This window comes from Stylophora pistillata, chromosome 3, assembly GCF_964205215.1.
Source record: "Stylophora pistillata chromosome 3, jaStyPist1.2, whole genome shotgun sequence".
NCBI classification, from domain to species: domain Eukaryota; kingdom Metazoa; phylum Cnidaria; class Anthozoa; order Scleractinia; family Pocilloporidae; genus Stylophora; species Stylophora pistillata.
In genome coordinates, this window is record NC_142521.1 from 17,825,214 (window position 1) to 17,846,522 (window position 21,309).

At 37.8% G+C, this 21,309-nt stretch overlaps 4 protein-coding genes across 8 annotated transcripts; 2 read left to right on the plus strand and 2 right to left on the minus strand.

The window, feature by feature from the left end:
• On the plus strand, positions 1-843 carry LOC111343143 (forkhead box protein D2-like). The gene has a single exon (XM_022950299.2). The coding sequence runs from the start codon at positions 24-26 to the stop codon at positions 621-623; it is 600 nt and encodes a 199-aa protein (XP_022806034.1). The 5' UTR covers positions 1-23; the 3' UTR covers positions 624-843.
• Positions 844-2,369: 1,526 nt separating this feature from the next.
• On the plus strand, positions 2,370-13,865 carry LOC148734841 (uncharacterized). 3 transcript variants are annotated; one of them, XM_088753221.1, is made up of 4 exons: positions 2,370-2,524; positions 4,395-4,483; positions 6,247-6,403; positions 12,828-13,865. In XM_088753221.1, exons 1-3 carry the CDS (start codon positions 2,467-2,469, stop codon positions 6,349-6,351), a joined length of 252 nt encoding a protein of 83 aa, XP_088609347.1. In that variant the 5' UTR covers positions 2,370-2,466; the 3' UTR covers positions 6,352-6,403; positions 12,828-13,865. The 3 variants fall into 3 exon arrangements, with proteins under 3 accessions (XP_088609347.1, XP_088609345.1, XP_088609344.1); XM_088753219.1 differs by lacking the exon at positions 12,828-13,865 and adding an exon at positions 6,601-7,402; XM_088753218.1 differs by lacking the exon at positions 12,828-13,865 and adding an exon at positions 7,435-8,498 and having other exon boundaries at positions 2,371-2,524.
• LOC148734842 (uncharacterized) lies at positions 7,096-9,736 on the minus strand. The gene is made up of 3 exons (XM_088753217.1): positions 9,639-9,736; positions 8,571-8,668; positions 7,096-7,803 (listed from the first exon to the last, which is right to left on the minus strand). Exons 2-3 carry the CDS (start codon positions 8,650-8,652, stop codon positions 7,355-7,357), a joined length of 531 nt encoding a protein of 176 aa, XP_088609343.1. The 5' UTR covers positions 8,653-8,668; positions 9,639-9,736; the 3' UTR covers positions 7,096-7,354.
• A 2,319-nt stretch (positions 13,866-16,184) lies between the features above and the next one.
• On the minus strand, positions 16,185-20,358 carry LOC111342516 (uncharacterized). 3 transcript variants are annotated; one of them, XM_022949625.2, is made up of 4 exons: positions 20,198-20,358; positions 18,236-18,285; positions 17,451-17,649; positions 16,185-16,814 (listed from the first exon to the last, which is right to left on the minus strand). In XM_022949625.2, the coding sequence occupies exons 3-4, from the start codon at positions 17,521-17,523 to the stop codon at positions 16,366-16,368; spliced, it is 522 nt and encodes a 173-aa protein (XP_022805360.2). In that variant the 5' UTR covers positions 17,524-17,649; positions 18,236-18,285; positions 20,198-20,358; the 3' UTR covers positions 16,185-16,365. The 3 variants fall into 3 exon arrangements, with proteins under 3 accessions (XP_022805360.2, XP_022805369.2, XP_022805352.2); XM_022949634.2 differs by lacking the exon at positions 18,236-18,285; XM_022949617.2 differs by lacking the exon at positions 20,198-20,358 and having other exon boundaries at positions 18,236-20,154.
• Positions 20,359-21,309: the final 951 nt, after the last annotated feature.

Consider the following 21,309-nt stretch of genomic DNA (forward strand, 5'->3'; position numbering starts at 1 on the left):
GAATCACGAAGTGCGCTCAAAAAATGAATCAAAGGGAAATTGCTCCCTGGTCAACAAGTGTACCAGGAGAGGAAAAAAAGGTATCCTACCCGGCACAAATGAAGAAGGAAAAGCCCGGAAAGGGAAACTCCTGCCGTTTGTCCTACGTCGAGGTTATTGCCAATGCTATTCTCAGATCACCAAGAAGACAGAAAACCTTGTCCGAGATCTACAGCTTCATTCAACACAACTATCCCGAATTTACTGAAAACAGAGTGCGATGGAAGAACACAGTCCGCCATAATCTGTCGCTTCAGGAATGTTTTCAGCGAGGTGAGGTTGCCTATAACAAGGGTGGTTGCTACTGGCGGATTCATCCCAAATTCTTGCCCAGGTTTAGTCAAGGAGATTTTACAAGACGCCCTCCAGCTCCGACTCCGCGGTTTGAAATGCAAAGGAGACATCCGTACTTCGAAGATGATAATTTCTCAACACCCAGTCAAGTCTTCCATTGCCACTTTTGTGAGCCATCTCCCTCACTTTTATCGTATGGCGAAGGGATGTTTCATGGCACTCGGGCAATAAACGGATGCGCTCCGTACAGGCAGCATCCCTTTTTTTCTTGGGACCATTGTATGTATTAAGAATCTATGGACCTCCATACTTGAATGGCAACAAACAAACTCGTAAGCGTGTATAAAAAAAACGTGTTAGCAGACATTAAACAAACTAAGAATGTTAAATAGACTTCAAATAGTTTTATTTTCAAGCTTAATAATCGCAGGTGCGCGTAAGTGGGTTTTCGAAGGTACTTTATTAAATCTGTAAAAGCACATTTTTAAATTAAACGAAACTTTACCGATACTGTATGTGTTCGCATTATGTTTAACAAACGGAACATCGATCTCTTTGAAGTGTCATGCGTTTCACTAGCTGCGCCTCAAGTTTGAAGATCTGTTCTCACACACAACTGGGAGCCATGCCAAGCCGACCATGCAGCCCGACCTTTATTATATCAACACGATGAACCATTGGGGTTACAACACGAACAAAACAGCCGAAACTAAGCCTAGATACAGAAGACTGACATGCACGAATAACTGGAACTAAGGCACTACTTGAAATCCTATATCCCTAAAAACATATAGAGGGTGGGTGGGGAAGGTCAGGCAATGGCGGAAGGCAACAAAACAACTGAACCTTGAAACGCCATGTGACCTGGAGAGCCCCCACACACTTGAACCCATTCTCCCAGCTGCGTGTGAGAAAAACGTTTTCCACTTCTTTCGTCCCCCAGCCAGCGGAAAACCACACTTCTTTTTCTGTTCAGGTTGTGATTTGTTAAAGATGAAAAAGCCAAAAAGCTAATCTTTGGATGCTACCGCTGATGACTCCCAAAGAAAAAACAATCATCGTTACGGTTGGATACAGCTCACTAAAGATACGCGCTTTGTGATACGTATGCTTATTGTAACGAATATAAACACGAGAAAGACCTTATTAGAGTGGCACTTCATCATTCCCCTACAGGGCTGTGCGACAGTCTCGAGTTGCGATCGATTACTGAAAGACTTTTTTTTAAGTGATGGCAAGAAAGGGAGGACACGAGGCTGAGGGAAACTGCTTGGTCTGACTTGACACACTACTCTAAATGCATGTGATCGTGTTCTTAAGTAAAGTGACTTGCGTGGTTCTGGGCGCCATTTCTTCCATCCTTTTTATGTGCACTGTTTGAAGTTTTGAAGCTCAACAGACTCAAACTATGACAAATGGAATTTTTCTGACACTGCCACTGTTATTTCATAGCTGATTTTTCCGGTTGAGGCAGTTTTACAGGGGACATATAACTGAGCTGAAGCTCTTTCAGTACTTAAATCGCTTATCACGCGGATTTTTTCCTATTTCTGGTAATTAAAAAATGAATAAACAGACAGATGAGATGCTAGACTAGATCAGACTACCTGGTTTCAACTCTTCCCCTTCAAAAACACATATTTGCCGATTAATTTTACCAGATACCTGCCTGTGACTTCAACGAGTCTGCACCTTCTTTTCATTCTAAAAAAATATTAAAGGTTGTGGCATTTCGATCTTAGCCAGCCAAGTCGAGAATATTACAACACAATATGCGAAGAAAATATTAAAAAAAAGAGTGGTAGAACCACACAGCAGACCCGTTGACGAATGCAATCAAGAAAGGGAAAACCGAAAAGACGTCCTCATCTAGATGCTGACTAGAGGAATTTCATCCATTTTCAATGCTTGAACCTCCTTAACAAGTCACCACTTGTTTATTATTACTCACCTGTCAATATTCCAATTCAGCGAGAGCTTGCCTCTCCCCAGGATTGGGAATTTCTCCTTCCCGCGCAGGAGACTGGGAATGACGCTGACACGTCACGTAACATAAATAAAAGTGCGCGTTGAGGGTAGTAGTAGAATATCGAAATCAACCCTGATTTTAGTCGATCATGCAGGTCTAATGTAATGGGGCGCAAAGACACCGAGGGAAGATCGGATGTAGAAAAATTCAGAAAGACAATTGGTGAGGCTTCTTTCTTTGTTTGCGTGATTTTTTTCAATGACTGTCAAGAAGTGAGTTGACCCTCTACATCTTCCTCGTCGATATGGACGATACGGCAGAGCGGTGGTCACTCGAGAGAAGTTTACATTCTATGAGAGCCTTGCGGTAGTCCACTGAACCATATTTATTTCCTCTTAATTTTTAGTTCTCGATTATTTCATGGTCACTTTTGGTATGTGAAAATTGAACGCAAACGTTGGCTTTATTTGTTGTTTCTGCATAAGCTGGCAAGGGCCATTTTGTTTGGAAAATTGATTCCCAGACAGGACCGTCGAACACGGGATTAGGGACCGTTAGAGGCTCCCGTCCAACAAATGCAGAGTTATGATTATTATTTTTTTGGTTGATCTACGTGTTTATATCATTATACCTATTATTTAAAATTTCTTCTCAATTTTGATACATTATTTAGTAAGCAGGTCATGAGAATAATAATAATAATAATAATAATAATAATAATAATAATAATAATAATAATAATAATAACTTTTATTTATGATGAAATTTTGTGGGCCGAGGCCAGGAACGTGTTCGATAATTGAGTCAGTTTGCTAGACATAACGTCTCGTAGTCACGTTCGACGCACTAAAAACTACTATAAAACGAATACAAGAATTGTAAAAACGTGTAAAATGGTATATAAAAAGTCACTTGTAAAAATGTAGCGGAATTCCGCTACATTTTTACAAGTGACTTTTTATATACCATTTTACACGTTTTTACAATTCTTGTATTCGTTTTATAGTAGTTTTTAGTGCGTCGAACGTGACTACGAGACGTTATGTCTAGCAAACTGACTCAACTTTTATTTATCCTAATAAGAAACCGGTCAGTCGATCAAGATATAGATCGACTGGTATTAATCGGTGACCAGTTAAAAAGAATGACAAGCAATAAGAATTACAATTACAAATCTAAAATGTATAAATTATAGATAAAAATTACATTTAACTTGTATGAATATGATTTACGCTGTCCATGTTTACGAGGTAAGTGAAAGTTCTACCTTTAAATTGTGTGAGTGTTGTGAGCTCGCGAATCTTTCTTGGCAGTTTGTTCCAGGCACTGGCAGCCGAAAACTTAAACGAGGTCTGTCCACATTTGGTCTTAACTTGTGGTAGATCTAATAATGTTGGATCTCTAAAGGCTCGACAGTGTCTCTGTGATTGTTTCACTGTTTCACTAAGTACCCTGAATGAGTAAATGCTCAAGTTTGACAGAGTCATACACCTTGCCACAGTGTGTATAACACGAAATTACTCTTTATAGGCTCAAATGAACCCTTTCTGCACTGAAAAAGTATAGATGTGCTGACATTTTGGTGTATCATTTGTTCCTCAATGCAAAATATTACCGGTAACCCCCTAGTTTTAATGGCTATTTACATTTTCTGCTTTATAAATGTTGCTTTCTGCTACATATCCTAGTTGCATTAGTCTTAGAATTTACAGGCCTCCAGATTAGATCATACAGTGCTTCTCAGTGTAGTCATTGGAGGTTATGAACTTATGGTAGAACTAACAAACCTTATCAAGAAATTCATCATCTTAGAAGACAGTGTTTAAAGTCTCAAGTAGCACTGTGGGACTGCACTGTCTGCAAATGCTCTTTGGTTTGTTTGTAAATGTATTTGTTTGATTGTTTTTTCATTTAATAGTGAATGAAAGGATGGTCTTGTTGACGATAATTTGTAGTTTATTTTAGTGGTAGGTCGAATTTTACAGAAACTAGCTGTCTTTAATTACCAATAGTTGGTATTTTCAATACAGTCATTTGTCTCTTTTTTATTTTGCAAGTTTTTAACATTAATTTTCTGTCATTTTTAAACCAGGAAAACAGGAGTTTAAAGGTCGCAGCAAGAAGAAGACCCTATCAATTCGTGACAAAGCTCAGAATAGGAATTCCAGAGGAACTATTCAGGTGAATATACACTCTCCCTTGGGTTGTGTTTATGAATTAAAGAAACTTTAAAATAATGAAAAACTGTATACAGCGTACTGAAGTCACTTGTCAGAAAACTGCTTACCCTGGCATAAAGAAGCTTAAGGGGTTGCTTAATAGGCTGCCTGTAAGACCTCATACCACCGTCTGTTTAGGCTGCAAGCAGGCTCTTGTGTTTGGGTTAACAGCTCCTTACAGGGCACAGCCACCTATTAAGCCATTGGTAGCTACTTATGGGACAAGTAATTGAAACCCCTGCTAACTCTGTATACATAATTTGCTGCTGGCATTGACACTTTTGTACTCGTGGGAGACAAAAATATTGTCCCAAACCACTATACATACTCACAACTTTGCCTTGATTCAGTGTTGATTAATGGTGATTTAGACTTTTTCCCCCCTTTTTACGACCATATATTTTTATCTTCATATTTTTAAAAACATCATTGTTATTATCTCTTATTATCACCTGTCTATATAATCAGCTTTCTTTGTTTCATCATTTTTATTTTTGACTTGATAATGATATTATGCTAACAGTGAAACACTGTCCTTATTAAAATGTTTTTTAACTATAATTTTTTATCTCTGAGTTTCCTGGTTAAATGATAATCCTGTAGTCACAATGATGGTAACAAATTGATAATTGCACTTAACCGCCTCCCGGTTAGCTCAATTGGTTAAGCGCCAGACTGTTGTGCGGGAGGTCAAGGGTTCGAGCCCTGGCCGGACCAACACTCAGGGTCTTAAGATAATTGAGAATATGCTACCTTTCTATAACATCAATGAAAAAATGGTTAGATATTCTAGTCTTCTGGGATAGGGATGAATAAATGGAGGCTCCGTCTCCTGCATCTATTAATTAGTTAATTTGGTTAGGCAGGGGACGTTAAAGAACCCACTTCACGAGATTACTGTGATGTGGTATGGCCTGGTTACCGGGAATTGGGGGAGAGGGGGCATCTGTTGTTTGCCTTGAATTGATTGTATTACTGCTTAGCAGTATGGTAAAGTCCCCCGTATAGTGTTGTAGAGTGCCATGAGTTTAAAATATGAGTGCTATATAAATACAAGCTATTATTATTATTATTATTATTATTATTACTTAATTTGAGTAGAGTTGCATTATGTAGTTGCATTATGATTTTTTCATGTCAATAACATCGACTCTTAATTTTTTTAGAAATCCTATTTTAGTTATTTACTTCAGTGGAAGAGATAATATTGAAATATTAATCAATTGATGTACTCTTGATGCATGATTTTATCTCACTGGGTGCTCAGAGGTGAACAGGGTAGTACACTTGCCATTCACTTTTGAACTAACCAATCAACATATGCAAAAAAGACTATTCACTGGCGTGGTAGATATGAACCATCAATATTGTTAATATTACCATCTTCCTTCAGATGTTTTTGTTGTTCCTTTCTTTGTTATAATACAAAACTTTTTGACAATAATTAACCATAGATGGAGTGCTTTGACGTAGAAGGTTCCCCCTAATACTTTCATGCTATGCTTTAAGGAATTTGTCTGGTGATTAGTTACTGACTTTGAGCCAAATGGTGAGAGTTCACCACACGTACAGTATTCCTAATAAGGACCCTCTGTTATTAAAGATCCTCTCCTTGCTAAATTGTGTACCCAAATAATTTTATATTCAAAACCAACACTCTATTTTTCTTTAGCTTGCACAGGAATTTATTGCCTCATTCTTTTTCCTCTGTCTCCCCTTTTATAGATTGTTCTATTATATCTACTTGTCATCCTTGCTGTCCTTGTGTCACTGTACTTTGTGTTTTACACTGTATATGCTGGTAGCAAAGTCAAAAGCCACCACAGCTGACAAGAGCAGGAGGAAACTGACTTGTAGTAGCTGGTTGGATTTCAAGAGAAAGGTACATGACCTGATTTGATCAATCTAATAGTCTTGATCTCCAATATTGACTGAAGGTTTTACTTCTGAGATCATCCCTCTATATGCAGCTGCCATTCTTTCTCCACCAAAACAATTGATATGCAAACTTGTGAGCTTCATGTACTGAACATCAACCCTGGGAGATCTGATACACTGTATTTCTGTTTCTTGAAATAGGTAAGGAGGATTCTCTTCGGAAGAGGAACTCCGTCTGTCTGTTATCAGTGATACTAACTTGCCTGTAACCACTAAATGTTCCTGTTTTTTGCTGCACTGAACAATTGGCTGAGGGACGTAAAGAGAGCTTTTTTTTTTTCTTTCTTTTTTTTTTTGAAACAAGTCATAATTCAACAGGATTGCTGTAGCCTGAAAGTAAAACAATGCTACGTCTCATGCTACCAATTCAACAACGTCCTATATGTAACCCAAAATGACCAAGATTACCATTTTCCATTATCTTATATGCTGCAGTGTAAGTTCCCCAGTTGCAGGATATTCTTTTTTAATAATCCAAGGTAGATAGTTCATATTTCTTTGTTGCCGGTGAAACTTAATGAATCCCCGGTTCTCTAAAATGTCATTTCTCTTACTTCCAAAATACTAGAGATTCTTCTTTCCATGCTTTCAACGAACATCGGGAAGTTTGTCTTCTTTATTTTCTCTAGATTTAAATCAGTTTCAATTTTATTTATTTATTTTGCTTCCCATATTTTTACATATTTTAACAGTTAGCTGATAATTCGAATCTTCTCTTCTTAAACATAACATCTTGCCGCCAACGAAATGTTTTTATCAGTAAGGACACTTCATTTAAATATTAATTCTATTTTAAGTTTACATCCGCTTGAACTGCAAAAAAAAAAAAAAAAAAAAAAAAAAAAAAAAAACTGTAAAATTTAAATTATAAAAATAAGTATAAATTGCTATTGTGTCAGTTTTCGGCATTAGCACTGAAGCAAAATAGACACCATCTTTCACACTTTTTACTGCCTCGTTTCTCCCTTTTCGCAGCACAATCTCCGCGTGGCGGCAAATGAACCTCTATGCCAGCCGTGCATATTTTTCCGCCAAAAAGCATCGCTCGCGTAGCGGCGGAGACAACGCGTCTAGAAACTTCCTCTCCCCAAGCCTCGGGCCAAAGTCTCCGCACCTCTTCCTCAACGTACATCAACTGCCTGCAGGGAATTTTTTTGTAAAAGTGAAGTACCGTGGAAATAACAGGTCTTTCATCCGCTGTTGTGACGGTTTCGTTGATGACTGTTCTGGTGAAACCCCTGCGTTGGAGTTGTGCTGTCTCCAGTTTTCTGAGGACATCATTCACAGTTGCTCGATAATTGTGGTTGAAAACACGAATTGCGATCTTCTCGCCAGCATTTAATTCTGCAAATAATAGCTTTGATCAGTCCAGGACAAAGTCGAAGTTAAATAAGAAAAAGTCATACATGTGATTTGTACCAAAGCTGAGCAGAAGACAGCCTTCGAACTCCTGCAAGTGAATTTTCTAAACTTTTATCCCTCTTGCTGTATATTGTGCGGTAAAAAGTTGACGGCGTTAGATAAACGTATCAGCCAGATGGTGTTATGTTGATGTAACCCCAAATTCTACCAACTTAACAGGGAAATGTGCAAGAACTGAAAGAGAGAATTGCTGTTTTGATTCTGAAATTTTTTAAAAAAACAAAGCTTGCTCCAACGAGTACCAACGAATACTAATGAGCATATCGATTGTTACTTTGTGGCGACTAACAAAACTAAAAGTATGTTTCGTTTTCTCTAAACCCCTTGCTACTCCACCTGTCGTCAAAAAAATTGGTGCTATCAATGTAAGCGTAGTGAATATCTGTCACTGCAATAGACCTCAAAACAATTTATAAGAAAGGCAGTATTTTACAATTAGTAGCATTTTAACGTAGCAAAATGGCCTAGATCTTTTTTTCATAACTTTTCATGGAGACCCTTATTGTTTGTAGTAACCAGTGTTGCGTTTGTCATTTCAGTGCTAACTAATCTTAGGCATACATTGTGATCTGTTTCTAGAAACAAGGTCTTGCCATTAAAACTCTTGAATAATCATTGCCAGTTGGCAGGCTGTTATTGTTTTCATTCGAATTCAAGGAAAAGAAGCAGCATTTTGCGTTGTCACTTACCATGATCAGTCTGCCGTGAGCTCGATGCAATTATTAGAATGCATGAGACCAAAACGGTCATACACCACGCGATATTCTTCATTAATAAGCTTGGATCACTATAAAGAAGACAAGAAGACAAAGTAGGATTTTTAGTGGACTGACACGGTCCATTATCACATGGTTCAGTGCTTGTCAATCTATAACAAACTCTTGCTTTCTACCCAAAAACCTTGTGACGGCTTCCTCGCAAATCAGGCAAGCACTTTGTTAACCTCAGCTGCAAATCAAAGTTCAATTTTGTAACCAAGCTCACTAATTTGGTTTTCAAGCCTTTCTTTGGGAGCCTTTAATTGCATGGTTTCAACTATTTGCGGTTTTACGCGATGAATGTGAGTGGTTGCAAATCAATGCTTGCGATCGTTTTCATTAATGCCGATAGAAGACCCTTTGTCATGAAGATAGATAATAACTGTGCTTCATATATTCAGTTCACTGAATATATGAAGTGAAAAAATAGAAAACAATTGCGGCGTTAATATATATATACACTTCATTTTATAAATGCCTATCAGATTGTGTGATCAAAAACCAAATTGAGCTAAAAAAGGAAAATTAAAAATTAGGAGAAGGAAAAAAATTCCCGAAATTGTGATCTAATTATATGTACAGCACTATTGTAGCGTTTTCATTCGTTGTTAATGCAGAATGATTAAAGTGAATGCGGAAGGAGAGCTTTTTTTCTTTGTCCAATGTAGTTATGTTTGAGGTTTCAAAACTGCATTTAGAGTTTCTTCTTGAACGTTTTCATTATCGTCGTGATCCTTATCAAGAATATATTATTGACAAATACAAGAAAGGTTCACCATTGATATGAGACGATTTTCGAAAAAAAGAAAACAATCAAAACGATTTTTAAGAGGTGATCTCAATTTGCATTTACAACGTAGCGAAGTCTGTCGCAAAATCAGTGTGAATAAATACGCTCCTTGCGTTCTGGGTGATTAAAATTTCGTCTGAAGCGTTCTTTAAAGAATCTTAATATTCCCTATAGTAGACAGTTTACGGTCGTAATAACACTGGTCTTACCTAATCTTCGTCTTCAACTTTGTATCCGTAAGGTTACGCTTAAAATGGAAGAACGGTAGAGGAAATTTATATGTTTTCGGCCTCCGTAATAACGGGTTCAGCCGCTTTGACAAAGATCTCGCTGGTTAATTAGCTGTCATTAGTTAGGAAACGCTTGATAGCTTTATTATCACTCTTTTCAGAACCTCAAAGCCGCAATAGGCAATTTCCTTTTGTAGAATTGATTCAATAAGCCTAATTTAGGATAGGAGGTGATAAACCATTATCACATTCTCCCAGAAATTGAATTTTCTTTAAGCTGCGGAAAGGGCGATCCTGTTTTTGATGAGTTAATTATTCAATTTCTTTGTTTTAACTCAGATTTGTTACAATAAATTACGCATTTTTTCCAACTTTTCGATGCTATTTGCTGAACACCCTTAATGAAGGACGTCATTGTTGCTTTCTGGTCAGCTTTCTTCTGACGACTTGGCACTCGGATGGGTTAATAGTTTTACGGTTTTACGCAGTTTCTTTTTTTGTTTGTTTCAAATGCTTTAGATATTCTTCTGTTTTCTTTTTCTCTATGAGAGTGTTATTAACGAATAACTAATTTTGCAACGCTAGCGTACACGTAGGTGAACAACAGCGCGGCCCCCAATAACCACAAATGCTTGTGTCTGTTCTGGAAGGTTTTTCATTTTGATTCTCAATTGGCCATTACCAGTTTTGTTAATGAAGTATTCACGTGCTGCATCCTGCTAGATTTCCAAAAAGCTACTACTGCTGCGTTTAAGATTTTCTAAACTTTTGCCCTTTCTGGAACGGAAGTAAAGTGTCACTGATTCAAAGTCTTCTCCAAAAATTTGTTCTGTCGGCTACTTTTTCTAATCAATACATAACAAAGTCTGAGGATTTTGTTTACTTAGGGCCCTTTGTTTAACAATGTCGCCTCTGAAGGCGGAAGGTCCAAAGTATGGTTTAGGATTGCCATATTGGACGAAATCAGTGCGGAAAACCGTAGGAAGTTGTAGTGATAGTGATAATGAATGCGGAATGATACGAACTGATGTGGGAGTTGTATCCGTCGTTGTCGTGTGCGTGGAGAATAATAAAAACGCCTGGACGCCTTCTTTGTGTGATGAATTTTCGAGTGGTCTAATGGTTTTCATCCTTTACAATGTCGGAGTTTGCGGCTGCTACGAAAACAAATAAAGCTGTGTCGCCACGTCGCCTCACAACGGAAGATTAGTCATTGCTGGCAAACACCTTATGAAGTTAATAGCTCCTAACGTCGTGCTGCGGCTGTCTGAAGGGTTCTTGTCGCACAGATCTAGTTAAGTAGCTATTGAAGCTCTATATTCCCGGTTAGGCTTGTTAGTATCAGCTGCTAACGCATAATCTCGACTTGCATGACTTAGGTCAAAACTATACAATGAATAATTAAGTCTGGACGTGTTACGTGGGCTTTACACGTCTCAACGTGAAAATTTTATAAGTGTCCAGCTTCTAACGCAAAATGTGACATTCGAGTGTTTCTTGGCAGCCCTAATATTATTAACATTTTTGTGTTGGAGTGCCCCTCGAGTACCCTTCCATCAAAATGGACTTGTGATTTGGATAAAAGCGATCAAATTCCTGACTCTTTTGAGTATCTCTGAGTTCCCAAGATGTCTTTATTAGTGTCTCTTCTAGCTGTTAGATATTTCCTCGTTAACAAAGAAAAAACAATAGAAAGGGAAAAAAAACAGGAAAAAAATTACAAGAAGTTGGTTTGCTTTAAGATAACACCTTCCAGGATTTCCCATATAACATATTGAAATCGTGAGAAGTTACTCTTTAATCATTTTTTAAGGTTGAATGGTTAAAATAGCTCACTCTTACAACATCATGGTAGTTCCTTTCAGTGCAGAAGTGTTTGAATTGTCCCTGTAGTAATGGGGTAAGGTTTTCATCAAGTGTTCAGTTGAAACTTACACAGTAATGAGACTAAGAAGTGTCTATTGACAAATGATAACAACAACTTTATTCGCACTGTACGATTACAATCACAAGTTTTCGTATATTATGTAAATTGACTAAAGGGACAGAAGCTGGTCAGCTGGCAAAATAACTTACGAGACAAACTGGTTGGGTATATAACATGTATAGTTTTGTGTCATATTCATCTCTTAAAATCATTGGGCAACTCTTTAGAACAGTGCAGCTTTTCGTGAGGTTGTTCAGTTTACGTCGGTGGCTTATTAAAACTATGAAATGAATACTAACAACTGCCTTTGTAGCTCTTCATCCAGAAGAGGCTTCTAAGCGTTTTTCCAGAGGTAAAGTAAAGTAAAATAAAGTAAAATAAACTTTATTTACCCAGGGTGGTCTCCTTAGGGGCCCTGGATCTTAAAGAATTAATTTACATTAGGAATTTTCAGAAACTATCACATTTAAAGAGCCTAATAAAAATACAACAACAGAATTTAAGAACTACATTTCAAGCCTAAAAATACAATGCAAAATCACTTTTAAAGCCTAAAATATAATAGAAGATCGAATTCATGATAAAAAAGTGTCTTGCTCAGCGGCAGATGATCAGTCGAAGGAAGGTGACATTTATCACTACTAAAATTACCGTTGTAGATGTTCTGGCAGATTAGATTTGACACTGACATCATTTCAGCTTTACGTTAGCTCTCATTTAGTACTTAAATGGAGTTAAGGCGGTGTTTCAACTCTTCCTGCTCGATGTTAAAAGGAAAACCGGTCTGGTTGAGCCTCTGGAATTTGTCCCGGATTCCTATGCTCACGTTTATTACTTGGTGCATTCAAGGAAATCAGTTTTGCATCCATTTTGGATCGTCGATGCAGGTCAAAGATTTTAGCCATTTGAAAATACTTTTTTAAACTTCCTTCGATTGATCATCGGAAAAAGGACATTAGAGAGATTTAGCACTGCGTTAACGTGAAACGTGAACGGGAGAAGTGACCACGTGACCTTTTTCCCGCCATTTTTTCACGTTTGCCGGTTGCGCTTTGCCGTTTCTACGTGAAAGTAACCTGTTTCGCTTTTGCCGTGCGCTTTTTCTCGCACCGAGTAGACGTTAATTGCTGGAAAAAAGGCCGCCAAAACTATTCCTTGTGAGTCATGCAATGGCATCTTCAAATCCACCATGGCGTGAGCCCACGTGATAGTCTGTTGGCATACTGCAATAAATCTTCAAGGGAAAGTGAAGTCAAAGAGATCAACACTGTGTTTACAGACAGAGACATCTCATCTGTTCAATATCTTGGGGGCTATGTACTGCACAATCTACACAAGAAGCATCCCCAAAAACAATCATCTGAAAGCCAGCAAGCTATGGCAATCTTGAAAGCTGGAAAGTCTGAAATCAACACTTCACAAAATCTGATTTCAAGTGTGACTCGTGGTGGACTTTGGTTTATTACTCAATCAGCACAAAAGGTTTTCTGCAAAACTGAAGTGATCTTTAGAGAAATTACACATGTAGTTGGTTTACAGCAAATTGAGATTCCCAGTATTATTTCGTCAAGGTCTTCAGTGCCTGACAACCCGTGTGAAATTCTACATCATTTCCGTGTATTTCCACAAATAATTTTCCACCCCCTCAGTGTGTGTATTCTCCATACTGTTCTGTAGACATTTCTCAAGATGCTGACAAGGAGAATTTATTTAACAATCAAGAGCTTCTTTAGTTGGTGATCATTTTCTTTATTCTAGTGACTGATTCAGGGGGGTGATATCGTAAGGAGAAATTAGATGTTGGTCACTCTTAGGGGGTTAAAAGGTTAATCGTTGATTTATCATTTTCAGTGTTTTCTTTTACAAGATCGTACTATCTGCTTTTTGCGCTAACAATCGGTAGAGCTTTTACTATCTTCTGTTAGTGTTTTGAATCCTAGTTGCTTGGTTCAGATTTAATGATTTATTTATAGTCAACATTTATTTGAGATTTCAATTTGAAGTGCGAAGTCATTTAAGTTTAAGCTGTATAACGACGAGAATCCTGTTTTGATTTTCATGTCTAACTTCCATCAGTGGAATTGCTGGGTTTGTCAACTGACCCTAAAATTGGACCCAGACAAGGAGAATTTGCAGTGAAAAGATTGATTGTTGCGGTGAAAAGATTGATTGTTGCAGTGAAAAGATTGATTGTTGCAGTGAAAGATTGATTGTTTGATCGGAAGTATTAAGTTGTTTTGTTGTTCATCTGATAACAAATGTTTAATATTTCACAGTCAGTGGGTATGCATGCTCATTGGTGTACTACAGAGTTCAGAGTTAGTTAATCAGTGTCAGCTAAAGAGTGATCCAAAGAAAGAGAAGCGAAAGGAATGGATATGCTGTAAATAAGAAGTTAGCGGAAGTTACAGTATTGAGGAAGAACCAGAAGGAAGGGTGTAGAGTCCCTGGTGCATCCACTGATCGTGGTACGCTCTCCAGCTACAGTTCCTCCGCTTCCCCCCCCCCCCCCCTCAACAAAATAATGGTTATGTTATCCATTGCACTAATCTGTGAAACCAGAATTTTCCTCAACTCGCCGCGCAACGATTAGTAACATGATTAATCATCGTCGAGGCTGTCTGTTATTTATCAAGAATAATAGTTATAGTTGGAAGAGCGAGAGGTCAAATAAACTTTCGGATCTCGAGATTGAGAGTGAAAACAAAAGAATAGAAAAATACACTCGAACTTTTATTAAATGGTCACCCACGGGTCTACCGCTTAATAAAGCTTGTCCGGTCAATACAGGTTCCACAGAATAGGCGTATCATAAGAAACGATAAAAAACACCATGTTTTGTCATAACTGTTCTCTTTATTTACAAAAACAGGCTAAAAAATACTACTAACGTTGATTTTGGGATATAATAACATGGGCGGTTAAATTTTATTTGAAAGATTACTCCTAGCCGGTTTCATTTGCGCTTCAAGTGACCGTTCGACACAGGTTGAAGACGATACAATTGCAAGCAAACCATTGGGACTTAGTAAAGGGACCATGACCACTTAATAGAGGTGACGGTTTGATAGATTCGAAAGTACAGTAATAAAGGGGAAAAAATGTTGGGACTTCGAAAAGTGACCGCTAAATACGGTACCGCTTAGTACAGGTTCGACTGTATTTACACATCACTAACGAATCACCGCCTTTTGTCCACAAGGCAAATTGGTTTGGTTACTCGGAAGGGGAAGTTGAAGTTTGCGGTACTGGACAAGTTTTCTTGCGGTATTGCGGTAATTTAAATCTAGTATTGCGGTATTCTCCGAGCCTGCGGTATGCGTTGCTATAGCATTTTGGACGGTATTAAAATTATCCTCAAAGTCTTTCACAGTTTTCTGAGCCTTTTCCAGTTTCCAATTATTTCGGAAACAGGCTGAAACATGTCCTCCCCCTTACAGATGTCGATGTTTGTACATTTTCCTTTTCTTTTTTTTTTTTTTTTCCTTTTAATATACCCATATAGCCCCCTGAAATTATTTTCGAAATGGCTATTTTCCCGTTTCGCACTTTTACGCAGATGAAGAGTACATCACTCCTCCTGGGGTTGTGATTCAAAAACGTTTTTGTTGTTATCTTGATTTGTTTTGATTATTCTTTCAGCGTCCATGTAGGGTTATTTCGCTGGTAAACCGATAGAAAGCGCAGTGTCCTTATTGTTAGCGTGGACATGTTCGTGTTAAATTTGACTTGCTGACTAGCCTATGTGCATGCCATGAGTGCTATGCATAAATTTACTTTTCATCTTCTGTCAGCAACAAAATAAAGCATGAAATGTTGCCCAAAAAGTGAAATTCCTCAGTTTTACCAAAGGCTAAGAAAAGGAACCAAGAGTGGATGAAGTTGTGTTGTGATTCCTTGATAACTACCGAATTTCTTAAAACAAGCGCCCTCCAACAAATAAGCGCCTACTCCGGCCTACGCCACTCAAGTTATAGCAAACAAGCCCCCCAATCGAAGAAGCGACCACCTTCCTCCCTCATTTTCTGATAATACGATGGGGATACAAGGAAAACCTGTTTTCTATTGCAACTATTTAAACATTTTTAAGCTTCAATTCAACGGGATCAATAGAGGCTCAGTAAGGGTTTCTTTATAAACGCTCCCTCGCTCTTCTTCCAATAGGCGCCTTTTACTAAGCCGAAATTTGAAAAATATGCGTCTGGACGCTTCTTCAGGGAAATTCGCTTCGGTTTGCTTCGTCTAAAGTAGTCGGTCAGAGACTAGATCATTTGTGGCTTTTTGTCAAGGTGTAGGGTCAGAGATTAAATTGTTTTCCTGGCTTGTTTATTTTAATTTATTTTCATTGAAAGAAGGTGACATTTTTTGAACGTTTCGTTTACCTTGCCGGAACCTAAAGCCAACGCGAAGGGTATGTAAATTAAAATATCGCTTTTCTTTTCGAATATCTCCTCCAGAGTTCAAAACAAAGAGCGTTTCGATTTATGCTGGCAGAGGAAGTTTTTTTTTGCAAATTCTTATTTATTTTCACGGGGTTCGTGTATATCAAACATGTTCATCTGTCATGTTAGCGTTACAAATGACCACTGCAATTCACATTTGATACAAAATAGCCTTTATTGTCCGTACAAGGAGCTTATTAGCCCGTCAGTTTTGCATTCTAGGCTTCTTACTGAACGTTTCAAAACTGCTACTAATCTGATAAACGTTTTAAACTATTCTAAAATAAGTTGAAGTTTAAGCGTTAGCCACTGCTTAAATTACAATTTAACGGACACTTTACTGATTTACTGACGAAACTGTGAAGCAAAAGAAGCAAGTAGAGCTTTCACAGCGTGGCTCAATTCTACGCCTGGTCACTTTCTTTTTCAGTTGACAAGCATTTTGAGGGACATGGATTTCAATTCCGGCGGTACATTGTTGATTTTCCCCTTTTTGCATCAGTGCTTCTTTTCGAACTTGGTCTGAAACATCTCGTCCCCAGATACCAGAAATACTTCGACGTAATTCTTCTTCAACTTTTGTGATATCGTGGCAGGGAACGATTTTCCTGTATTGGAGAATGAGATGTCGTGATCCTTCGTCTGTTTTGGTAAAGGTTACTGTCTTACTGTAACCCCGTTCGATGAGAGCCGCTTTGCTAACTTTTCTCTCTATTTCCTCTTTGCCAGCAGTGTAGCTTCTGTCAAAGAAGCGGATATCCACCTTTCTTTCTGCGGTTAAACCCTCTGGGAATTAAAAAAAGGATTCTGGTTTAGAATTTTTTGATGAAGGAATTACTGAAGGCATGCAGAAAGGAAGTAACGCTCTTGCCACGTCTAACTCGACGAGGTCAGAAATTTCTGTTTACAACCATTCCTTGTCAAAATTATGAAATCGATAACCCTCCATTATTTGAGTATGATATAAACCGTGAACAAGGTACCTCGTCGCATGTAAATTTTGTTCTACATATGATAAAAATGTTCAGCTATTCGTAATCTTTAATGTAGACCAATGCAAAACTATCTAAGTTGAACACTCGATCCTTAGAGATAATGAAGTTAGGTATGGCTACTCACAAAAAATACCAGTTATTTCGACCAAAGCGAAAATGATAATAAAAATGAGCGGCGTTTTGCTCCGATTTCGAAATGACGCCATTCGAACGTCCCATGTCTCAGAATCTACTGCATGACAATACACCTTAAGGTGTTCTATATATTCCTTACTCTATCAACAAAAGCTACGATGTATTACGGTTTAAACCGGAATGATAATAAAAAAGATAAGCAGCGTATCGCAACCTCTTTGAGATGATCCCTTAAATCAAGTTTGACAACGTTAGGTGTTAAACAAACCCTACAACCTCAACTAGAACATACCTTGTATCGCGGCTGAAGCCGAAATGATTATAAAAACGAGCAGCATCTTTGGCCCCCTTTGAAATGACGCCATTCCTTGCTCTAAGTGCCTCAGAGGATTCCACGGTCTGACAGTTTAGGTTAAGATGCCACGTCGGTGTTCATGCGTTTGAATATTTATCAGATCCTCCGTCTTGTTTAAGTATACGAGGAAGTAGCACTAAAGGAAGCAAAAAGCTGACATTATTCAATTCCCCGTTGGTGCCTTTCAGTTCGAGATGGGCGTAATGTCAAGAAGAACGTCCTTTCTGAAGCTTGTAGCAAAATTTAATCGTCGTTAGGAGGAACGTATAATTTGGAAGAATGTATGTCAGTACTGGGTTATTGATTTAAGGATATTCCTGAAGAGCTATTCAAACATGTATGGACAAACCATGGAAAATTGTGACACAATATACAGTCAACCTCTTCACAACAGTTAACTTTGGAGAAAGAATAGATGGGCCGTTTAAGAGAAGGGGTCGTTTCGAGAAGATATCGGGGTGTAATATGAACCCAATTTTCGTGTTGATCAACATCTTCAAAATCAAGGAAACTTTACTACCGACTAACAATTATAATACATTACGGCTGAAGCTGAAAAAAGTATATCTATATATTTTTAGTTTTCAGACAATAAAATAATGTTTATAGAACTAAACGAATATATTGGCTAGCAGGATTTGCGCTTTTTGTACCGCAGTCACTGTCAAAAGAAATCTCTCAAAGGTTGAATGCCTTATCGAGCTTTTAAACATTTTACTTACTCGTCAAAGCAGTTGTCTCACTTCTTGTACCACGGGAGGAATGATGACTCCTGCCCACAAAGAGAGGTTGCCTTTGTCAATGATGGTTCGAATTAAATTTTCTAACGTTTGTTACTTTCAACATCACAGCAAAAATGTTTTTAAAAGTTAAATTTTCTCAATGAAATTACGTTCGGTTAATCAATCATCAATCGATGGGTCATCAGAATCCCGAACTGTCAATTTATCTCGGCGACAGTTTGTCCGTCAACAGTCACAAGTTATTAAAGTGCACCTAAACCCAAAAATTTTTTTTCGCTTAACGAAATAAGCTTATTTTTTGGAGTATTTCTGTGCAAAAATGTTTTAATTTGCTTAAATCTTAAATTTTCTGTGCCTAATCAAAATACGGAAAATCGGCCGCCACGTAGTTATTTACCTCAAATACGTTAACGTTGTTATGAACATGAAATACGACAATATAGGCGAACTTGCTTCAACAAAAATTACCAGATTTCCTTTTTTTATTAATCATTTCCTGTCCACGTAGCTTAACACTTCCGCTGTACAGCTATATCCTGTTTTTGTAGCAAAATACATTTATCTTATTGAACGTTTTGTTGTGTAGTATCACTGAGTATTTTTACGAGTTGTGCCGTATTTTGACGAGCCCGTTGGGCGAGTCAAAACACAAATAACGAGTGAAAATACTCAGCGATACTACACAACAAAACGTTTAAAACGTTATTTATTATCCAACACGCCAAACTGTTATTTCAGTGCTGGCGAATTTCGCGGATATTTATTTTCGAGGAGTGCGTGACAGAGGTATGCAAAGCGGAACGGAATTGGCGCGTTGTCGTGTTGCTGTTTCTATTTTCTTCAGTAAATGAAGAAATTTCCTGGTCGTCTAGTTGTTTTTCTTCGTTCAATTTATCTAATAAACTTTTATCTATATTTGCCAGCCATTGCGACTCTTCGTTGTCAGAAATATGATTCAAATCGTCCGCCATTTTTTTTTGTAACTTCAATCCAATTCTTCGCTTGCGCGATGTGAGAAAACCTGTCTGAATGGTTCTCTGGAGTACAAATACCGCGTGATATTTGTTCTCGTCTATGGCGTTATTTGTGCTCTACGGATTGAAGTTGGATAATAAATTTTGTTACGACGTAATTACAAATTTGTTGGTTTAATAAGAGATATTTTTGAAGACTAAAGGCTTGATAAGAACAAAGAGCAAACAAACAAAATAGCAAATGAAATAGATATAAAACGATACATGGGTGCGTCTACATATGGAATTTCTCATGCAACGCGTAGGAAACTATTGGAAAATAAAAGGAAACGTATTTCCTCTCACTGAGCACAAAAGGATATCCCACCGACATTCTCCCTTGATTTTAAGCTTCAAGTTTGAAAATAATGTGATCTGATCTCCTTTTAATTAACTCGACAAGGCCAGAAATTTCTATTTACAACCATTCCTTGTCAAAATTATGAAATCGATAACCCACTATCATTTGAGTATGATGTAACCAGTGAACGAGGTACCTCGTTGCATGTACATTTTGTTCTACATATGATAAGAATATTCAGGTATTCGTAATCTTAAATGTAGACCAAAACTCGTTAAGTTTAAATGCAAAACTATCTAAGTTGAACACTCGATCCTTAGAGATAATGTAATTAGATATGGCTATCACAAAAAATACCCGCTATTTCGACTAAAGCAAAAATGATAATAAAAATGAGCGGCATTTTGCTCCGATTTCGAAATGACGCTACTCGAACGTTCCATGTCTCAGAATCTACTGCATGACAATACACCTTAGGGGGTTTTATATATTCCTTACTCTATCAACAAAAGCTACAATGTATTACGGTTTAAACCGGAATAATAATAAAAAAAGATAAGCAGCGTATCGCAACCTCTTTGAGATGATCCCTTAAATCAAGTTTGACAACTCAGGTATTAAACGTACCCTACAACATTAACTAGAAAATACCATCTTGTATCGCGGCTGAAGCCGAAATGATGATAAAAACGAGCGGCATCTTTGGCCCCCTTTGAAATGGCGCCATTCCCTGCTTTAAGTGCCTCAGAGGATTCCACGGTCTGACAACATCGGTTAAGATGCCACGTCGGTATTTATGCGTTTGGATATTTATCAGATCCTCTATCTTGTTTATATTTACGAGGAAGTAGTACCTATTACTAATTTCCTGTTCAATAGAAGGAAGCTTGAGACCGGATACGTATTTCCAGTTGAAGCTTAACACTTCCGCTCTAGAGCTTTTTCCTGTTTTTTGTAACAAAATACATTTTGGCACGAGGTAATCACAAATTTGTCGAATTAATAAGAGATGTTTTTGAAAACTAAAGGCTTGATAAGAACAATGAGCAAACAAACAACTTAGCAAATGAGGTAAATGTAAATGATACACGGGTGCATGTACATATGGAATTTCTCATGCAACGTTTAGGAAACTATTCGTAAATAAAGGAAGCGTATTTCCTCTTCCTGATCATAAAAGGATATCCCAGCGGTATTCAGCATTAATTTAAGCTTCAAGTTTGAAAAAAAATGTGATCTGATCTCCTTTTTATTATAAATCATTTAGAGCTTACTGAGTAACAGATAACGTCCCTAGGGTACCCAATCAATTATTAATTTGCAGCTGTTACGTTTTTTACGTTCTGACTCAAATCGTCGAGTTTGGCTTTTCTCGCGGAGACCAGAAGACAGTTTGTCTTACCAGAAACGGAGGTGGGATTGTCGAACCGACCACAGTTCAGAATTTAATTTTTTCTAGCTGACCAATATGTTACCGGGTAAGAGATCTTTGGGAGCTCTGCTAGGCCTATCCGATCGAACGCATGGTGTTCCCTTAACCCGTAACTGAATCTCTCACGTTAAATCTTTTGCGTTACACTGAAAAAAAACTACTTGATAGAAAAGTGTTGATTTTGTGCGGTTCTAGTTAATTTTTGTGGTTGATTTTTGGCAGAATCGAATTATTTCAGTAGTCTTTCTTCCTTTGTCACGCACCTTACCAAGTCCTTTGAGTCCCTCCCCACCCCGCTTCATGGAGC

What these genes read in the sequence shown, in the direction of transcription:
- LOC111343143 (XM_022950299.2), top strand. Translation starts at nt 24, where the DNA reads ATGAATCAAAGGGAAATTGCTCCCTGGTCAACAAGTGTACCAGGAGAG.
- LOC148734841 (XM_088753221.1), top strand. Translation starts at nt 2,467, where the DNA reads ATGGGGCGCAAAGACACCGAGGGAAGATCGGATGTAGAAAAATTCAGA. An exon ending in AAAATTCAGAAAGACAATTG is followed by an intron (nt 2,525 to 4,394) that starts GTGAGGCTTCTT and finishes TTTTTAAACCAG; the next exon opens with GAAAACAGGAGTTTAAAGGT. An exon ending in ATTCCAGAGGAACTATTCAG is followed by an intron (nt 4,484 to 6,246) that starts GTGAATATACAC and finishes CCCCTTTTATAG; the next exon opens with ATTGTTCTATTATATCTACT.
- LOC148734842 (XM_088753217.1), bottom strand. Translation starts at nt 8,652, where the DNA reads ATGAAGAATATCGCGTGGTGTATGACCGTTTTGGTCTCATGCATTCTA. An exon ending in CTCACGGCAGACTGATCATG is followed by an intron (nt 7,804 to 8,570) that starts GTAAGTGACAAC and finishes TATTATTTGCAG; the next exon opens with AATTAAATGCTGGCGAGAAG.
- LOC111342516 (XM_022949634.2), bottom strand. Translation starts at nt 17,523, where the DNA reads ATGGCGTCATTTCAAAGGGGGCCAAAGATGCTGCTCGTTTTTATAATC. An exon ending in GGCTTCAGCCGCGATACAAG is followed by an intron (nt 16,815 to 17,450) that starts GTATGTTCTAGT and finishes TTTAATTCCCAG; the next exon opens with AGGGTTTAACCGCAGAAAGA.